Here is a 16,544-nt window from a genome sequence, read left to right on the forward strand (position 1 = left end):
GGAAACTGTCCAGCCTGCACCGCGACCATCTCCGGTGTAAGTAAATAATCTTTTCAATCAACCATTACGCCTCCGTGACTGATTCTAGCTCGAGCGTACTACTCCACCCCGCGACTTTTCTCCGGGCCCGCGTGAAAAGGTACACAGACGGGCCCGGCTCGCGCCCGGCGAGGATGGGACCGGGAGCCGGCCCGCACACCTACGAGATCTTTTCAGAAGTCTTTCTCCCCTTACCAAACCAAAGGTCTTAGATCATAGCTGGCCAGGGCTGTTATTTAGAATGATGTTCCTGTTATTTTGTTCTACATATAATTTTGGCACTCCCCAAATTTTGGTGCCCTAGGTGACTGCCTAGCTCACCTACTGGTTAGACTGGCCCTGGGTCCCAACGCTTGTTTGTGTACCTGTGTTTTCATATGTCTTATCAACCAACATCATTCTTGTGCATGAAAACCAGTCACCAGCATGGCACTAGTGTAAGCTTTTCACACTAACTAGGAAAGCCAGGACCCGTTCAGCACCTACCACCAGGGCCCCTAGTAGCAAATGCAGCTCTCATTAGCCACAGCTTTGCGTCCCAGCACATTGGGTGCGAGAAACAACAAAGCACAGTAAGGAAAGAGGCACTACAGGTAGCTGCACTGCAGTGTGATACAGCTGACCACTGATGGAGAGTGGTTGTCCATAATGAGTGGACACAGAATTAGACCTTACATGTGCTGTAGCACCCTTAGAGGAAGAAGCCGTGTGTATCCACCTCTGAAAGTCTCTTAGGGGTTCTCTTTTTTCACGACCCCTAGGCAGGTGTGTGCATGTGGTAATCTAGCCATATTCATAAAAAAAAAAATTGTACACCACAGCATACATGTTTGTAAAGGCTTTATTTCTTCCACAGCAGTGATAAGTGAGGTGCTCCATATTATCTTTTACTGGGCGAGTGCAAGCACAAGAAGTCTTCAGGGGCTGGTTCAACACATGGTTGCTTCTTGATCGTGCTGAAAGCCGTTCCTATAACTCTCTCTGTGTTGTATTATACTGATGGGCACTTCAGGACATACCAGCCAATGGGTTGCTGAGTGTCCAAAACACAAAGGAGTACTTGTTGCTTTCAGGCCTGACCCAAAACCGCTGCACCAGCAGCAGCTATCGCTCCCTGTGCTGCTCCAGAAAGTCCTGCAGCACCTGAGAAAACAGAGGGTGGGGAGTCGGTATGGCTACACCTCCCAGTGCACTGGAGCTCCTGCAGTTACTTGTCCCCTCCCCGGGTCAGTGCTGAAAGAAGACTGTCACGATGGAAACAGCTCTGCGTGTTTTCAGCACATGGAAGGGGCTGGGGATCTGACCACCCAAATGTGACCCAAGCTTTGCCAGGAGCCCCTGGGCTAGTACTCTATTGGCAGGAGAGTCCATCCAGGCAGGTGAGCAGGAGACTCGCTTCAACAGGCTCCCCTGATACCCATGGAAGCATCACTGGGGATGTCATGAAGAACAGAGTTAGGTGAATGCTGAGCATGTAAAATTCGGAAAGGCTGCAACTAGGTAATGAGCTGTGGTACTGAGGGCATGGCCAGGGGTGCCAGGAGGCTGAAGCAATGTCCCATATCGCCCATCTAAGTTTAGGTAAGAGAGTTGAGGACCCCCACAAAATGCCAGGTGCTCTCTATGCAGAATCGTCCATAAGCATGACAGCACGCAAGACAGAGGCATTTGAACGAAAGGTTAGTTCCCTAGGACCTACCGATGGACTGCAGCACTGCCACGGTACCTCCAGCAGCCACTCCTCCTCCGTTGGCTATGGCCGCTGCTGACATCATCTTGGCCGCTATTGACCCTGCAGCAATTCCTGTAGCAGTAAATCCTGCAGCCCCCAGGACTACAGGGACTCCGACAACTGCGACTCCTGCATTGCAAAGAGCATTAGTTTATAAAATGAGATCCTGGTGCACGGTATATCCGGCTTTCTGCTGCAGAACCACCTTTACATCCATTCACTTAGTGCTTTAGTGTCTTGTGGTTTGTACCACCACAGTGACAGGTTGGGGGGATGTCTTTCCTCAATGAAGCACTTCCCCAATACTTAAAATAGGGATCCTAATATTCACGTGAGTTCAGAAATTGCAGCATTCCTTGGTGCATTGGTGTCAAAGAGAGGGTCATGCAGGACATAGAGGTAGGATGTTGCCTGGTAGGACAGGGCCAAGACATTGTAAAGTGCTGTTTGGGGAAAAGCAGAAAAGCCCTGGTACTCAATGGTCCTGCAGTGGCCTTGGGGCTTTGGGGAGCTCATGCAGAGCCCCCCATGTGGCATGGGGCAATCGGGGGTTTTCTTGGTTTTTTTTCTTAAGGGGCTGGAGCTGCAGCGGGCGGGATAGCAATGGGGGGCTGGGGGAACGAGGGGAGAAAGAAGGGCTTGTGAAGAGCCCCCCCCCATACAGCATGGGGCAGTGGGGGGCAGCAGGGATTGCCCCCTGCCTGGCAGCACCCGTAGGAGTCAGGGAGGGGGGTTCAAAGTGCCGGGAGCTGATGTGGGCAGGGCAGCTATTGCCGGGATGGGCCAGGCCTGGGTGATTCAGAGATTCGACAGCAGCCGAATCACCAAATCAGGTTTGGCCAAATCAATTCGGGACAGTGATTCAAATCACCAGATCGAATCAGTGTCCCCTGAACTGGCCGAATCCAAATCGAATACTAACCACTTCGCACAGGCCTACTGAATAATGCCTAGTTAAACCCTCGTTCATTTTGAAATGAGCAGCCTGTCTCTTGAGCTAGCGACTTACCAAGTCCGATTCCTGCTCCCACCGCAGTGTACAGAAAGTCTGAAAGAGGAAAGGTTTTTGTTAATGAGCTATCAAAAATGTAGCTGGTTTTCAACAGACGGTTTTCCTTAGGTTGCTGCTGGTCGGCATTAACGCTCTGGCATTCAGGTTGGAAATCCCCGGCACCTGAACCTGCCAGCTTTGCACTGCTCTTCTCAAGTGTCTTTTGGAGAAGGTACTGCTCAGCAGTGACTTTACCCAGCACTTGCCCTTTTGGGAAGATCCTCCTGCCCTCCGTGTTTAAGAGGACCACTCGCCATAGCTAGGGTCCATGTACGCCAGGTAGCACCACACTGGATCAAAGTCAGGCTCCTTTGCCATCTAGGGTCTTTTGTCTGTCAGTGTCCTGAGCCAAATGCTTCAGAGCAAGAGGCTAGGACTTGGGGTTGTGCAGGGATCACACATGCTGCCCGCATAGTTTGCCAGTTTATTAGTAGTGCCAGGGATGTGTGCAGTTCCTGTTCAAGAAAGAAAGTGGAGCCTTACCAAACATATTGCAGAGTGGCTCGTGATCCTGGATCCAGGTGGCGGGGCTCCTGTTGGTGGCAGTGGAAGCACCACGGGGAGGCTAAGGATAACACAAGAAACGCAGTCAGACCAGTCCAGTCCCCTCAAAACATGGTCCACTGGGGATGAGGAGAGAGGCACAGACACAAGCCTGGGGCTATGGCTGTGGCATCATAAGGCAGCTCCATCTAGCAAAACACCTTTTCTTGTAGGTACGTGCCCCACTTCTCCTAAAACTAGGACATGAGCGCGGCTGAGAACAGCTGACCTGCAGCTAGGGTTGCCGACCCTCCAGGATTGCCCTGTAGTCTCCAGCAATTAGATCTAAATCTCCAGGAGACTGCTGAGAGTCCCCCAGGGGTTAAATGATAGGGCATTCTTAAAATAAATATTAAACGTTGAATCTGATTTAAACAGTAGTCCAGTGGATTTTTAAAATGTAATAGTAATGTGCATTTGCCTTCCTGACGTAATGTCTATGCATCATAATCCATAAGTGATATATGTGAGCACTCGGGCACGTTGGTGTTCTGGAAACTCGAACAGAGTTGGCAACCCTACCTGCAACCCACCTCTCCCCCCACATGGCATTCATTGGGTGGGTCCTGCCCAGCGCTGTGATAGGGCTGGCAGATCTGCTGAGCAAGGTAATACACATCCAAACCTTTATCCTTGCAAGGATTAGCACTGCCTCTGTGGTGGGGCTGGGGGTGAGCAGAGCCCAGGGGGGGCAGATGTGGATGCAGGCTGCCCGCTGCCAGTTTGGGGCTCCCTGCCCTGCTGCCCTGCCCCTGCAAGCCCTGTGCCAGCCACGGCAAGGTGCCCCCTGCCTCCCTGGCAGCAGCGGAGGGCACAACCCTGTGCCACTGCCGCCACCCCCGCTGCTGCCGGGCAGGCAGGGGGTGCCTCGCCACAGCTGGCGCAGGGCTCCCGAGGGCAGGGCAGCAGGGCTGGGACCCCTGAGCCTACAGCAGGCATCCCACATCTGCCCCCACCCCACACAAATCTGAGGGGCATATATCCCCACCATGCCTCCCTTCTCTGGAGCCAGCTCCCTTCCCCCCCAGGAACGGTTCATTGCTACGACAGCAACAGCCTGAGCAGGCACATCTAGCCAGCCCCTCCAACGAACCCACGCTCTCCCTAGATGAATCCAGGAAGCCTTTGCAACGCACGGCAGCAAATCCCAAAGTGTCTCTAGGGGGTTTCGAGCTGCCCTCTCTCAGTCCCGTTTTCCTTGGAGATGCCTCCCAGGTTGGTTGCAGAGGCAAAAGCAGCAGCTGCTTTTGCTGCAACCTGCTTCTGCATCCTTCTGCCCTGAAGAAGAGCGCAGCTGCCTCCAAAAGCAGAATTAGCCCAAGATTCAAATGCAGAAAGGAAAAATCTACCAACCTTGCTTGCTAGGCTGAGTCAGGCAGGAGAGTCCTCTAACTGCATCTGACTGTGCATCCCCCTCGCTCTTTTATGTGCCCGCAGTGTTGGAGCTGGGAGGAGCTTGTTTCTTAGGTTTTGGTTTCCCAGCTCAGTGAATCTTAAATAGAAACCTTGAGCTGGAGCCACTTGCTGTAAACCCACATTGTTATTCAAGATGTCACATGCAACACGAGAAGAGAAAGTCAGTGCCCTGAAATAAGGGTTTGATTTAATAGCACCAAGTACTACTTAGTCATTCTTTTGCTCTTCTGTGCAACGGCCCCTGCCGCGGATGGGCTCCCAGGTTGTAGACACAGGTAGACATCATCATGTTGCTTGGTCTGGCTTGCAACGGGAGGCTTTTTTTAACCCTGGGAGCAGTATCTTTATTTCCATCTAAACAGGTGTATTATAGGGGTATTTGAGCAGTCTAATGCAGGAACCCAGTGTTTGGAGTCTGTTCTTAGCAGGATGGGCCCCAGGTGGAAGCTGGTTATGTCAGGCATCCCTCCCTGGCCCAGCAGGCCCAGCCTCAGGAAGTCATGCATCCTATTGTTTCTCAGTGCACAAGAATAAGCAAAAGCCCTTGAAGGGCTTTGCTCTGGGATGCTGGCCCACATGGCTCACCCCACCTGCTCCCAAGCCGGGGACATGGACCTCATGTCCCCTCCTACCAGCTCAGCATGGAGACCCACTTGCAGGTGTCTTGCTGTCCCAGGAACTCGATTAAAAGGTGAACCGCAAATCAATGCATCCTCTGTTACTGCTTTTCAGTGGGAAGAGGACAGTCTCTGCATGAGGAAAGGTAGCAGCGCTATGGTACAGCCTGCCAGTGATGGGGGTATCTCATGAGTGGACAGGGGATAAAACCTTACATTTACCATAGCGCCCTTGGAGGAAGATGCTATCTAGATCTACCATCAAAGACCTTCTAGGGGTTCTGGCCCTGTTTTCCCTTTGACAACCCCTAGTAGCTGCCCATCTCAAGAGTGGTGTGTCAGTGAGCGCATGGTAATTCAGTATGTTGCATATTTATAATGAAGTCATTCTTGCACACCAGTGTGTAAGCTTGTGAAGGCTTTATTGCTTGACAGACCTCAGTCATCATAAAGATCCAAATGGATCTTGGCATCTCTTGTGAAGGAAGCAGAGCCAGAGGTTTTCAGGACCTGATTTGACACGCTGTTTCTCCTTGCAGGGAACTGAAAGCTGTTTCCTGAGAACTGGTAACACTACATCACCCTACTGCACTGAGTTTCTTATGCCCTCAGTGCTGAAATAAGACACAGGATGGGAATGCCTCTGCCTGTTTCCAGCAGAAGGAAGGGACTGGCAAATTTACCAACCAGCTGTGATGCAAGTTCTGCCAGGGGCCCAAGGGCTAAGCAAACGGGGCTGCAAGCCATCCTGCTGTGGGTCCAGCTAGTGCCACTAGGCTGTCCTACATGCGGCCCATCTAAGCTCAGTTATGTTACTAGTAAGGTCTGGGAGGAGCAACAGGACAAGGCTTGCCTCTTGGTGACACAAGAGGACTAAGGACCACTGTGAAATGTCGGGTGCTTCCTGTGCAGAGTTCTCAGGCATGACAGCACTGGAGACTAAAATATTTGCATGAAAGATTAGTGGCCTGTGACCTACCAGATGAGTGCCACTGCACTTCCAGCAGCTCCCCTTTCTTGGGCTACAAAATAGCTGACATTTTGGCCAGAAGCGAGTCAACAGCCATTCCTACTTCAGGAAATCACATTGGCCAGACTGTGACCAGGGTCCTCGGTTCCTTTCCCAGAACAATTTTTTTTCCAGCTTCTGGCCTAACCTCCCTTCTCATTTTTCCACCACGCTGAACATAATTTTAGGTACCTATTGACATCTAGCAATGTGTATCAGGGTGGCTGTGCAGTTTGGTGGATGGCAGCTGAAGGATGGGTTGTCAGAATCTTTATCTTGCACTTAAATAGATCTGAGGTGCCTCTGTCTGGTTTTGGATCTGGGTCTCCATTCCCCACATGCAAGTTGTACATCAGAGGAGGACTGCAAGTACAAATACATTAAAGATCCTGATGACAGTACTAGTGGCCAAATCTCCTGATCAAGCTGCATTGCAGACAGGCCCCACATCCCCACATGGCAGTGGGGATGTGGGGATGTGCTCCTTCATCAGTGCACCTTGAGGTGAAGAATCAGTTTGGGGGTGGGGAGGGGGTCGATCTGGTACTTTCTTTGCTATGGCTGCCCACAAGGCATAGTGACCGGAGCTAGTTAAGGGGCAGTTTACAGAACAGATGTCTGTGTATTGCACTGGCAACACGCAGGGGGTGCACACGGGTGCACATGCACCCCCTGAGCTTGGCGGTGCACACCCTACAAAAAGTGCCGCCAGCAGTCTGCGGGCAGTCCCCGATTCTGAGTGACCTAGACAAATTGGAGGATTAGGGCAAAAGAAATCTCATGAGGTTTAACAAGGACAAGCACAAAGTCCTGCAGATAGGCTGGAACAATCCTATCCACTGCTACAGCCTGGGGGCTGGCTGGCTGAGCAGCAGCTCTGCAGAAAAGGACATGGGGGTTAAGTGCACAATAAACTGGATGTGAGTTGGCAACAAGGGCACACTGATAAGAAGGCTAACAGCATACTGGGCTGCATTAGTAGGAGTGTTGCTAGCAGATTGAGGGAAGTAACTATTTCCCTGTATTCTGCACAGGTGAGGCCGTATCTGCAGTACTGCGTCCAGTTTCGCTTCCCCCCGCCTTCAGCTACAGAAAGGTATATGGACAAGTTGGAGAGAGTCCAGCAGAGGACAGCGAAAATGGTTCAGGTGCTGTGGCACATGACTTCTGAGGACAGGCTGAGAGAACTGGGTTTATTGTCTGCAGAAGAAAAGACTGAGGGGGATTTGATAGCAGCCTTCAGCTACCTGACCGGTGGTTCCCAAGAGGATGGAGCTGGACTGTCTCAGTGGTGGCGGATGTCAGAACAAGGAGCAGTGGTCTCAAGTTGCAGCAAGGGCGGTTTAAGTTAGATATTAGGAAAAAAACTCTCTCCCGAGGAGGGTGGTGAAGCACTATTACAGGTTTCCCAGAGAGGTGGTGGAATCTCTGTGCTTGCAGGTTAAGACCCAGCTGGACAAAGCCTTGGCCATGATGATCTAGTTGGGACTGGTCCTGCTTTGAGCAGGGGGTTGGACTAGATGTGACCCCCTGAGGTCCCTTCCAACCTTCATTTTCTATGATTCTAAGTGGTGGCAACCATTGACCCTCCTGGATCATGGTGTATGCATGAGGGCCACCCAGACCTTCAATGCACATGCCTGAGCAGGAATTTTTGGAGGAGTGGAGGCTGGCCCAGACTTTCCAACCTCCCCTTTTGCCACTGAGACTGAATTCAAAGACCGGACTATGTCCAGATGCTTGGTGCCTCTATGGCTGTAGTTGTCTATGTGTCTGGGAATCAAACGCGGGTCTCCTGTGTGGTAGACAAGGATGCTACCACTGAACCACAGGAGGCTCCTATGAGTCTACCTAATAGGAACTGAAAGGAGCACACTTCGTACAGCTGATGAGCTAATCAGCTTGTGCTGCAGATAGACCTGTGTCCTAATCAGTCTAGATAAACCACTCCTCCCACTCTTGGTTCCATTAAGTACACTAGAACCCGAACTCTTCTCTGCTGGCTCCTGTCCTGGTTAACATCTCCAGCATGAAGGGCTATCCTGGGGTCAGTCGTCACCCACCAAACAGTGCCTGGAAGCTATTTTACTCCTGTAGGTGTGGGAGTGATTTCATCTTGGCACACTACGTACAAGAGCACTGGTATCAACCTTTCCAAAAGGGGTGCAAGCTGAAAGGAGCTGACTCAAAGGTCTGTTGATAAGAAAGCTGTAGGTAAGTTTGACTTCTGTGTTGGAGGTTAGGAGCCGCAACCCTGGCATGGAGCTAGCTAGAAACCAGTGTCCCATTAAGCCAAGCTCAGGGGAAAGTGCAGTCTCCCTGCTGCAGTAGATCCAGGAGCAGGAAGATGTGTCCCATGCGATTTCTCTAGTCTGGGTATTGAGACAGCCTGGTGATAAGAGATGCATTGATCTGGTAGAGAGGAGAGGATCCACCTATACAGAAACCAGCACGGTCTTCGCTCTCAGTCACTCCAAAACTATCTCCTTGACAAACACTTAGGCTTACCTCTGACAGGCTGTGGCCCTCCACACATCAGCAATGCTTTGCTCTTCCAGCCCTTACCATGCATGTAAGGCCCTCCTCCCAAGGGTTTCAGTGACATAATTTGAAACAAATTAATTCATTTAAGGAAATAGCTTTTATTGTTTCCTCCCCTACCCCAAATGATCAAAGGAGATCAACAGCTGTTCAGGAGACTGGGAGGGAAAGGGGGAAAAAGGCAGGGGAAAGTGGTAAATTCACAGTGGTGGTTTCCACAGCATTGCAAAGGCGGCACATGTTTCAAATTAAAATAAGCTTGCTGCTTGAGCAACCCTGATGCTGGAGCTGAAGAGTTCTGTGAGCGGCCAGCATTTGTTCCAAACGCCACAGGAGCAGGTTCATTTCTCTTTGGTGAAGAGTCTGCTAATCGCTGCCCCAACACCACCCCCTACAGCCCCCAGCCCAATGTTGGTTGTCAAAGAGAGTCCTGCAGCACCTACAAAAGAACAGAGGTCTGCCTTATAGTAGGCCATAGATAGAGAGCAGACCTTTGTGATGGTGCATGCATTGGAGTCTCACTCTAACCCAAGTACAAGGGCTGGACAAGGTGTGCCAGGTGCCTCTGGCCTTCACTGCTGAGAAAGGGCTGCCAATGAAGTCTTACCTCCTGCACAAGGAGCTGAAAAACTCTTTGAGATCACTTTTATTGGTTTGATCTCTGTACCTCCACCAGGGTTTGGTTACTTCCTCAAACAGTGGATATGCCATTAAAGGGACCTGGTCCAGCAAGCCAAGTGCAGCTTTATGTAGCTGCCTCTCACTACTAGGGTTTGGGGTCTGAACTTGCACCCAGTTTTGCCACTCTTGTGGTTCTTAAGAAACCCAAGCATGTAACTTAAATCTACAGCAAGATCTAAGGCTGTTTGGACTACATGCACCCCAGTGTAGCAGCTCGTGCATGCTGCTGTTGGTGTATGTACAGCATCCTTTTCATAGTTTGTCTTGTGGATTCAAGAAACATCCCCCCTCTTACTCCCTGAAGTAGGGGAATTCTGTCTCTAACTGCAATTGCCACAAGACTAGGGTTGCCATCTCGGACTGAAGCTATCCTGGGAGGAGGCGGCCTCGTGCACAGTGCATCCGGACAATGCAGCACACACTCCCGGATTTCTTTCGATAGTCACCAGGAGATGGACGCTGATTCCGGTAGTCTCCCAGGCAATCTGGAAGGGCTGGCAACTGTACACAAAAGACACGTAACACTGGGGCAACATCCGAAACCTTATATATATGTTGAGCTATACTCAGGAAACTGCAGGACACACAATACCTTCTGTGCTAGGCATTGCAATGGAGGCCAGGCCAATAACCGTATAGCAGAATATATACAGCACGGCCCCTGCAGATCATATTAACGGGGTTAGTGAGCAATAGATTTGGTCACTAACCAAAGAGAGACCAGGCTCTTGCCTTTTAAAGAAGAAGTGGAGACTGTGAAGAAGTGGCAAGATGCTGAGTTACCTGGGAGCAAGTAGGTGCATGTGGATGAGTGTTCGGCTCCTACGGTGCTGTAGTCTTACCAGCCGATTGTAGCACTGCCACCATGCTTCCAGCAGCCACTCCTCCTCCATTGGCTATGGCAGCAACTGACATCATATTGGCAGCGAGTGACCCGGCTGCAATTCCCGCTCCAGTAAATCCTACTGCCCCCAGTACAAGTGGGGCAGCAACTACTGATATTCCTGCATTTGAAATAGAGCAGGGTTAGACACAGGACAGACTGGGGTGTGGGGGATGCTTCAACCAGCAGTGCTTTCTGGTGGCACAGCTCTGGGACAGAGCTTTAGGAAAGGATGTAGGAACCGCTAGGGAGTCAGAGTACACAAAGCAGTTTCCCCTAGAAGAGCATGGCTGGGGCTTCCACCTACCGGATATCCTTTATGAGGGGTACATTTCCGTAGAAGAGCCAGAGTGGCTGTATTTCAGCTGGCACAGGCCTAAATAAAGGTTTCCGGACTTAATGCCAACAGATCTACTTTCCAGGAGACCCTACAGCCTCGATGGCAGCTCAGATCCATGCCCCAGCTCCCTTCCGACCAGCATGATCTGGCATCCATATGGACTATGGTTTCCCCATCTTCTGATCCCTGTACTGCAAGGCAGTGTTTTTCAATCTGTGGTTCATGGGGCTCTGGGGGTCCACAGACTATGTCTAAGTGGCCCACGAAAGATGACTATGATCAAAAGTATGTGAATTCCCACGCTTACAATTCAGAGGGCTCTGCATCTCCGTTCAAAATTTCCAGAGGGGTCCGCAAATGAAAAAAAAGGTTGAAAACCTCCGCTGTAAAGCGATTAACCCAACAAAACACTAGGTTACACGCCCTGAGCTGGCCCCTTACCTGCTCCAGCAACTACTGCAATGCCAGTCTTGATCTTAGAGATTCCTTTAGTTTCTAGAGGAAGGAGATGATTGGTTTTAATGACAGCAGATCAGCAAGTTGTAAATGTGGCAGGACTATAAGGAAATCATGGCTTAGACTTCTCATGGCCTGAAGTTGCTTCACAGGCCACACCTAAACCCACTGGATTGAACACCATTAGTTACATGCTGCACGTGGGCAGACTCTGCATACTTTTCATTTAAGAAGCATCTTGGCCAACCCAAGTGACGTGGCTGAAGCCAGCACACCTTGTGAGACTGTACTGGAATCCCAGAAATTATATAATAGGTTGTAAATACACTAGAAAAAGGAGGAATAAATCTTGAAAGGCTGCAGAAGAGACACTGGAGAGGCAGCAGGGGAGTATTACCCTGACAAAGCATTTGCTCCATGCACTCAGTTAAGAAGACCTTCTACCCTACACATCATAGATTTGCCTTGGTGCTATCTGCTGCAGGTGGTGAAGTGCCTATTTAAACTAGTGCCTTCACATGGCAGTTTCAGTTTTTTAAACACCCAGTTTCTGTTACAGCAGAGTTGAATCAGAACTTGTATCACATCCAAATTTCCAGTCCCATATTAACCCCTCAGGGTTAATTAATGTCTGTACCCACAGGTACAGACATTAATTCACATGAACCCCAAAGAACATTTTTATTTTTGGAAGGGGGGGTGGGAAGCTGGTTTCAACCCTGCCCTGGGCTTCATGGCAGCCAACACAATATTAATATTAATAATATTTGTACTTCCAGTGACCGAAGGGAACACTCCTACTTACCACTCTTGCCTAAGTCCTGCTCTGAACTTTCATCCGGCACGTCTCTTGGAAATAAGATGCAGTTTGACCAGCCTTGAACAGAAAGCCAGAAATGCAGTGAAACCAGTTCAAAGGCCTCCTCTCAAACCCTGATAAGGACTTGCACTGCCAGGACTCAATGCCATTTTCTCCCTCACCCAGTCCTGTACTTTCAGTCATACCCACCCATCACCCACTGGCGAGGTCTCCATTTTTCTAGGGACCTAGTATTAGTCTTCTCTGGAAAAGGTTGTTAGGGGGTGTTTGGATAACAAACCTGTCAAGTTTCCCCACTTTTCTCTCTCCCCTGCCAGGACTATACCAGCTTTAAGTAATGCATTGAAATGTCCTACCTTCGTAGGGCAAGAGCAGAGAACAAGGTTGGGGGTGGTGGATTATCTCTTCCTGTTCATCAGTGGGAAATGGCATTTGCCTGCATCTCTTCTTGTGGCAGAGGATGCGTGAACTGGGCGCACAGCTCCCGACCATGTCGCTGTGCCAGCAAGGCTGACCCTTACAATACCTCATCCAAACAACTCAGCCGTGCTAAGATACCAAGGCTCCCTGCAAGGCAGAAACAAGGAGCTTTCACATGGCTGTAGAGACTTTGTAGTGTCTTTGATCCTATGCAATTGAAGCTAATTAGAGCTGCAGGACACGGAGAGATTTCATCTCAGCACACTACACACAAAAGCAGTGATATTGGCATTTTCAGCAGGGTTTCAAGCAGTTGGGTGAAAGGTTAGTTGGTAAGAAAGCTGTAGATCAGTTGGACTTCTCTGGGGAGGCTGGATAAAAGGGTGCTTGGAAGCTGTGACCCTTGCAGGGAGCTAGCTAGAAACCACGGTGTCCCACTAAGATGACCCCTTCTAGAAGAGAGAGGTAAAAAAACCTCATTTCTTGGCCTGCCTAACTTTGACATGTCTGAGTCTGAAAATTCAGGTGAAGTCTCTAGGTAAGGTGTACCTGCTCTTTAGCATTTTAAGGGGATTAGACTGGTTTTAGGTAACCGAAGCAGCTAAGAGTTAGAATAGACCAGGGGCGGGCAATTATTTTGGGTGGAAGGCCACTTACTGCGTTTTGGCAAGCCATCGAGGGCTGCATGACAGGTAGCTATGGGCAGATAAATATTAATTTTCTACATTTTTTAGGGGCCCCGCGGGTCAGATAGAATGGCCTGGTGGGCTGTATCCGGCCCACGGGCCGCATTTTGCCCACCCCTGCAATAGACTTAAGAGTGGATACTAAAATCTGCTCTGATGATGTGGGCATCATTTTGCCTTTGAGTCTGGTTATAAACTGGCTGGGATCCATGTCAAGTAAAAATAACCTTGTGACGCTCCACGCCCTGCCTTGTTTAGTGGCTGGCATGCAGAAGAGGTTAATTACGTAAGAGTCACTGATTGCCGGTGCTGAAAGATAGCAACGCCACAGGGGTAGAAGTAGGAAATAAAGCAGCTAAACCATCCAGACTAGGAATTTCAAAGATAATTTTCAGCCCCGAGAGGCAGCTTGCATGAGCCTCTTCTGCCCCAGACATGCAGCAGCGCCAGAATCAGAGAGAAATAAATCGCTTCCTTTTTTACCTGCCTTGCACCTTCCTTCCCACCCAAGTAATTTAGTCCTAGCACTACTCCCTCCTGCTGCACGCCGCAAAGGACTTTTCAAAAGAGTCACTACTCAAGCTTGTTCCCCCATAGCTAATGGGAAGTTACAGACAACCTTTACAAAACCCAAGGCCGCTAGAAAAGCATGCACAAACCCTGCAGGCCAGCAAACCCAAGTGTGCAAGGATACAGGTTTGCAGTCTCTACACCCCCCCAGAGAAATGCAAGTAGCAAAACAGTAGAGCCAGCAAGAGCCAGAACTAAATTGTCAAGCTTCTTCAGGTTTAATAAGGGAGGTCTTATTAGCAACATGGGATACAAAGTAGTCTCCTTGCACTGCTTTTCTCTTCAAAATATAGCCCACTCCTAGCAGACTTATTTAGAAAAATCCCAACTCCAAATGGAGGTGCAAATGCCATTTGATCACCATTAGGTTATAAATTTCACTTACCCTGGTAGCAGCCAACTAATAGACTATGCCAGTGGCTCTAAGTATTTACAGGGAACGCAGCTCAACTGCAGTGGACAGGCTTTCAAACAGCAGCTGTTCAAAGAAGGAGAAAAAGACTGATCATCCCAAAGCAAAGGTTGCAGGAGGAAGCCTCACCCTTCATATACTCTTCTTTAGGCTTAAAAGAGAATTAGGAAGATTTTCATGTAACTTTTTTAGTGTATAAAACCCCAACCCCGTCTTGGAACTCCTCCCCACACCCCTCCTTATGCTCCAGTGGTACAGTCCATGCACTTTGGCCAGGTACAGACATTACACTTTTACTGGTGCAAGTGATTGGAAACCTGTCTAGACCCATAACAGAACACAAGTTGGCACATGAGACTGGTTTAAAAGTGGCAGAATCCAATCTGCAACTTGAGACCACTGTTCCTTGTTCTGTGGGGGAATTGGTGGGGACGTAGAACTGGATGTAGCAGCTTGAGAAGCAGCCACCAACTTGAGAGGCCCCACTCACATGGCAGGCACTCCCCAACTTGGCTGTCCCTGGAAGGGACCTGCAAGCAACAGTCTCCGCAGCGCCAAACCAGGCCCTGGGTGAAGCCTCAATGATGAACAGTCCTGCCTGGACAGACACCACACAGGTGCAAGAAGAGGAAGAGCTGGCAGTGACAGTGGCTCTGGCATTGCAACATCCTCCAGCCATTTCTCTGGGACTCTGAATCTGTCGTCTCTCTTCCTGCCCCTCTTTTCAAGCAGACGTCCCCAAGCAAACTCCCCTGTAAGCTGGCCTATTCGCTGCTCCTTGGTCCCGAAAGGTTCCCTCTTCCTGCTTCCTCTCACCAAGCATCAGTGAAGCAAGGTGAGAGAGTTGCCAGGTGACTCCCTAGTGAACTCCCCCTCACTCGGGACTGTAGTTAAGCAAGGGGCTTAAGTATTGGTCTAACTGCTGAGTTTTTGCTACCTGCACTACATGTGTAGGTTAGCTACTCTTAATTTAAAAAAAAGCTCACCTTGCAGGGGGCGGGGGAGGCGCAGCAAATTGACATGTGGACTGCTCGTAGACTGCCCTGTTTTCTTGGGGACTCTGCTTTTATTCCCTGCTGGGCCTGGCTCTGCTCCCTTGTTAGGGCTGTTGTCAGACACAGGCAGCAATCGCCCAGCAAGCAGCACTCTGTTGCCAGCCTTGGCCATTGCCAAGGGGCCTAGGCTAAGCAGCAGGAGTGTTGCCAAGCAGAAGGCCCGAAACTTGTTTCTGAGAGACCGTAGCGTGAACCTTTGCAGATGTGACAACTAACTTGGTCAGCAAGTAAAGGAAACCATCAAATACCATTAAACAAAGTACAAGACCTGAAAGGAGATAAGGAAGACTATACATTAAATAATCCATATACACTATATCATCTTAAAGTACTAGCGGTGATTGATGTAACCAAATGCACTGGATGTTAGTTTGCTATAACAGACATATTTTTGTTAAAATAGTTAGATAATTTGTAAAAACAAAAACAACCTTGTCAGACAATACCGTAACGTGAGATAAAGAAGAAACAGGAAGAGCATTCCACAAGGAGGAAGGAAAGCAAATAAGAAACCTCCCTCTTTCCCAAGGATATAAATATATCTCAAGGATATCAATTCCAATTAATTGACACCTTCCAAGTCCACAAGAGTTCTGGTTCAGTCCAGTTCCAAAAGTTTCAGCGAAACAAAGACATTTAAATAAAACCAAGCAGAGATCATTTATTGGAATATTAAAATCAGCCATTTATAAATATTGGGGATAGGCTGGAGGGAAATTTGGAAAATTCAGGAAGACCTGCTGCCAATCTGCATGCCACCCTCCTCCCACCTCCTGAGAACCTATGTTGTGCTGTTGTGGGTAGCAAGATAGACTTCGGGATAAATGTTTGTTTTCCTGTTTTAAGGTGCAAGCAAATAAAAGATGGGTCGATAGACCAGTTTCTTCCTATTTTATCAGTAGCCTACCCACAAGGTTACCTGTAATCTGGGTAATAAATCTCAGCTGCTTGCCTTTCCAGAGCAGGATCTGGTGCCTGGCTCCTCTTCTTGCTCCTGGAAGCTGCTCGCAAACTGCTTGAATTGTATTAACTTTGCTTTAAATTGTATTAATTTTATTAATTGTGTTAACAAAGCGAAAGTCTTGCTTTAAATTGTAGTGGCTTCCTGGTCTCAAGCAGCTGCGTCCATGAGCCCCGCAGTCCAGTTGTCCGCTGAATGAATAGGTGTAAGTCTCCAGCTTTCTGAGACTTCTCCCAGGCTGCTGATTTATGTGCCACTACAGCTGGTTGAAGGGGACCAAATCCAGTTCCAAGTTGATCTGGTTCCTTTTTA

General features: G+C 49.4%; 2 protein-coding genes across 4 annotated transcripts in view; both read right to left on the minus strand.

Annotated features, from left to right (window-relative positions):
* Positions 1-864: 864 nt before the first annotated feature.
* LOC102371826 (interferon alpha-inducible protein 27-like protein 2A) lies at positions 865-4,842 on the minus strand. The gene is made up of 5 exons (XM_006026998.2): positions 4,719-4,842; positions 3,306-3,387; positions 2,781-2,819; positions 1,739-1,900; positions 865-1,182 (listed from the first exon to the last, which is right to left on the minus strand). The coding sequence occupies exons 2-5, from the start codon at positions 3,310-3,312 to the stop codon at positions 1,109-1,111; spliced, it is 282 nt and encodes a 93-aa protein (XP_006027060.1). The 5' UTR covers positions 3,313-3,387; positions 4,719-4,842; the 3' UTR covers positions 865-1,108.
* Positions 4,843-8,027: 3,185 nt separating this feature from the next.
* Positions 8,028-16,544, minus strand: part of LOC102372063 (interferon alpha-inducible protein 27-like protein 2B) — a 24,063-nt gene continuing 15,546 nt past the window's right edge. The window contains exons 1-7 of one of the 3 annotated variants that reach the window (XM_006026999.3): positions 15,203-16,216; positions 14,190-14,282; positions 12,485-12,695; positions 12,114-12,185; positions 11,294-11,347; positions 10,472-10,633; positions 8,028-9,387 (exon numbers count right to left, since the gene is read on the minus strand). In XM_006026999.3, the coding sequence (XP_006027061.1) occupies positions 9,290-9,387; positions 10,472-10,633; positions 11,294-11,347; positions 12,114-12,185; positions 12,485-12,659 (561 nt within the window). In that variant the 5' untranslated portion in view covers positions 12,660-12,695; positions 14,190-14,282; positions 15,203-16,216 and the 3' untranslated portion in view covers positions 8,028-9,289. Of the gene's footprint in view, positions 9,388-10,471; positions 10,634-11,293; positions 11,348-12,113; positions 12,186-12,484; positions 12,696-14,189; positions 14,283-15,202; positions 16,217-16,544 lie in introns of those variants that run through there. The other 2 variants (XM_025208057.1, XR_003094860.1) reach the window with 2 other exon arrangements.

The sequence above is a fragment of the Alligator sinensis genome, unplaced genomic scaffold (assembly GCF_000455745.1).
Source record: "Alligator sinensis unplaced genomic scaffold, ASM45574v1 scaffold547_1, whole genome shotgun sequence".
In the NCBI taxonomy this organism is placed as follows: Eukaryota; Metazoa; Chordata; order Crocodylia; family Alligatoridae; genus Alligator; species Alligator sinensis.

Excerpts from the sequence above, each read along its gene's own strand:
- LOC102371826 (XM_006026998.2), bottom strand. Across the intron at positions 1,901-2,780 it reads GGGAGCAGGAATCGGACTTG|GAGTCGCAGTTGTCGGAGTC; the intron begins GTAAGTCGCTAG and ends TTTGCAATGCAG. Across the intron at positions 1,183-1,738 it reads GGCAGTGCTGCAGTCCATCG|GTGCTGCAGGACTTTCTGGA; the intron begins GTAGGTCCTAGG and ends CTGTTTTCTCAG.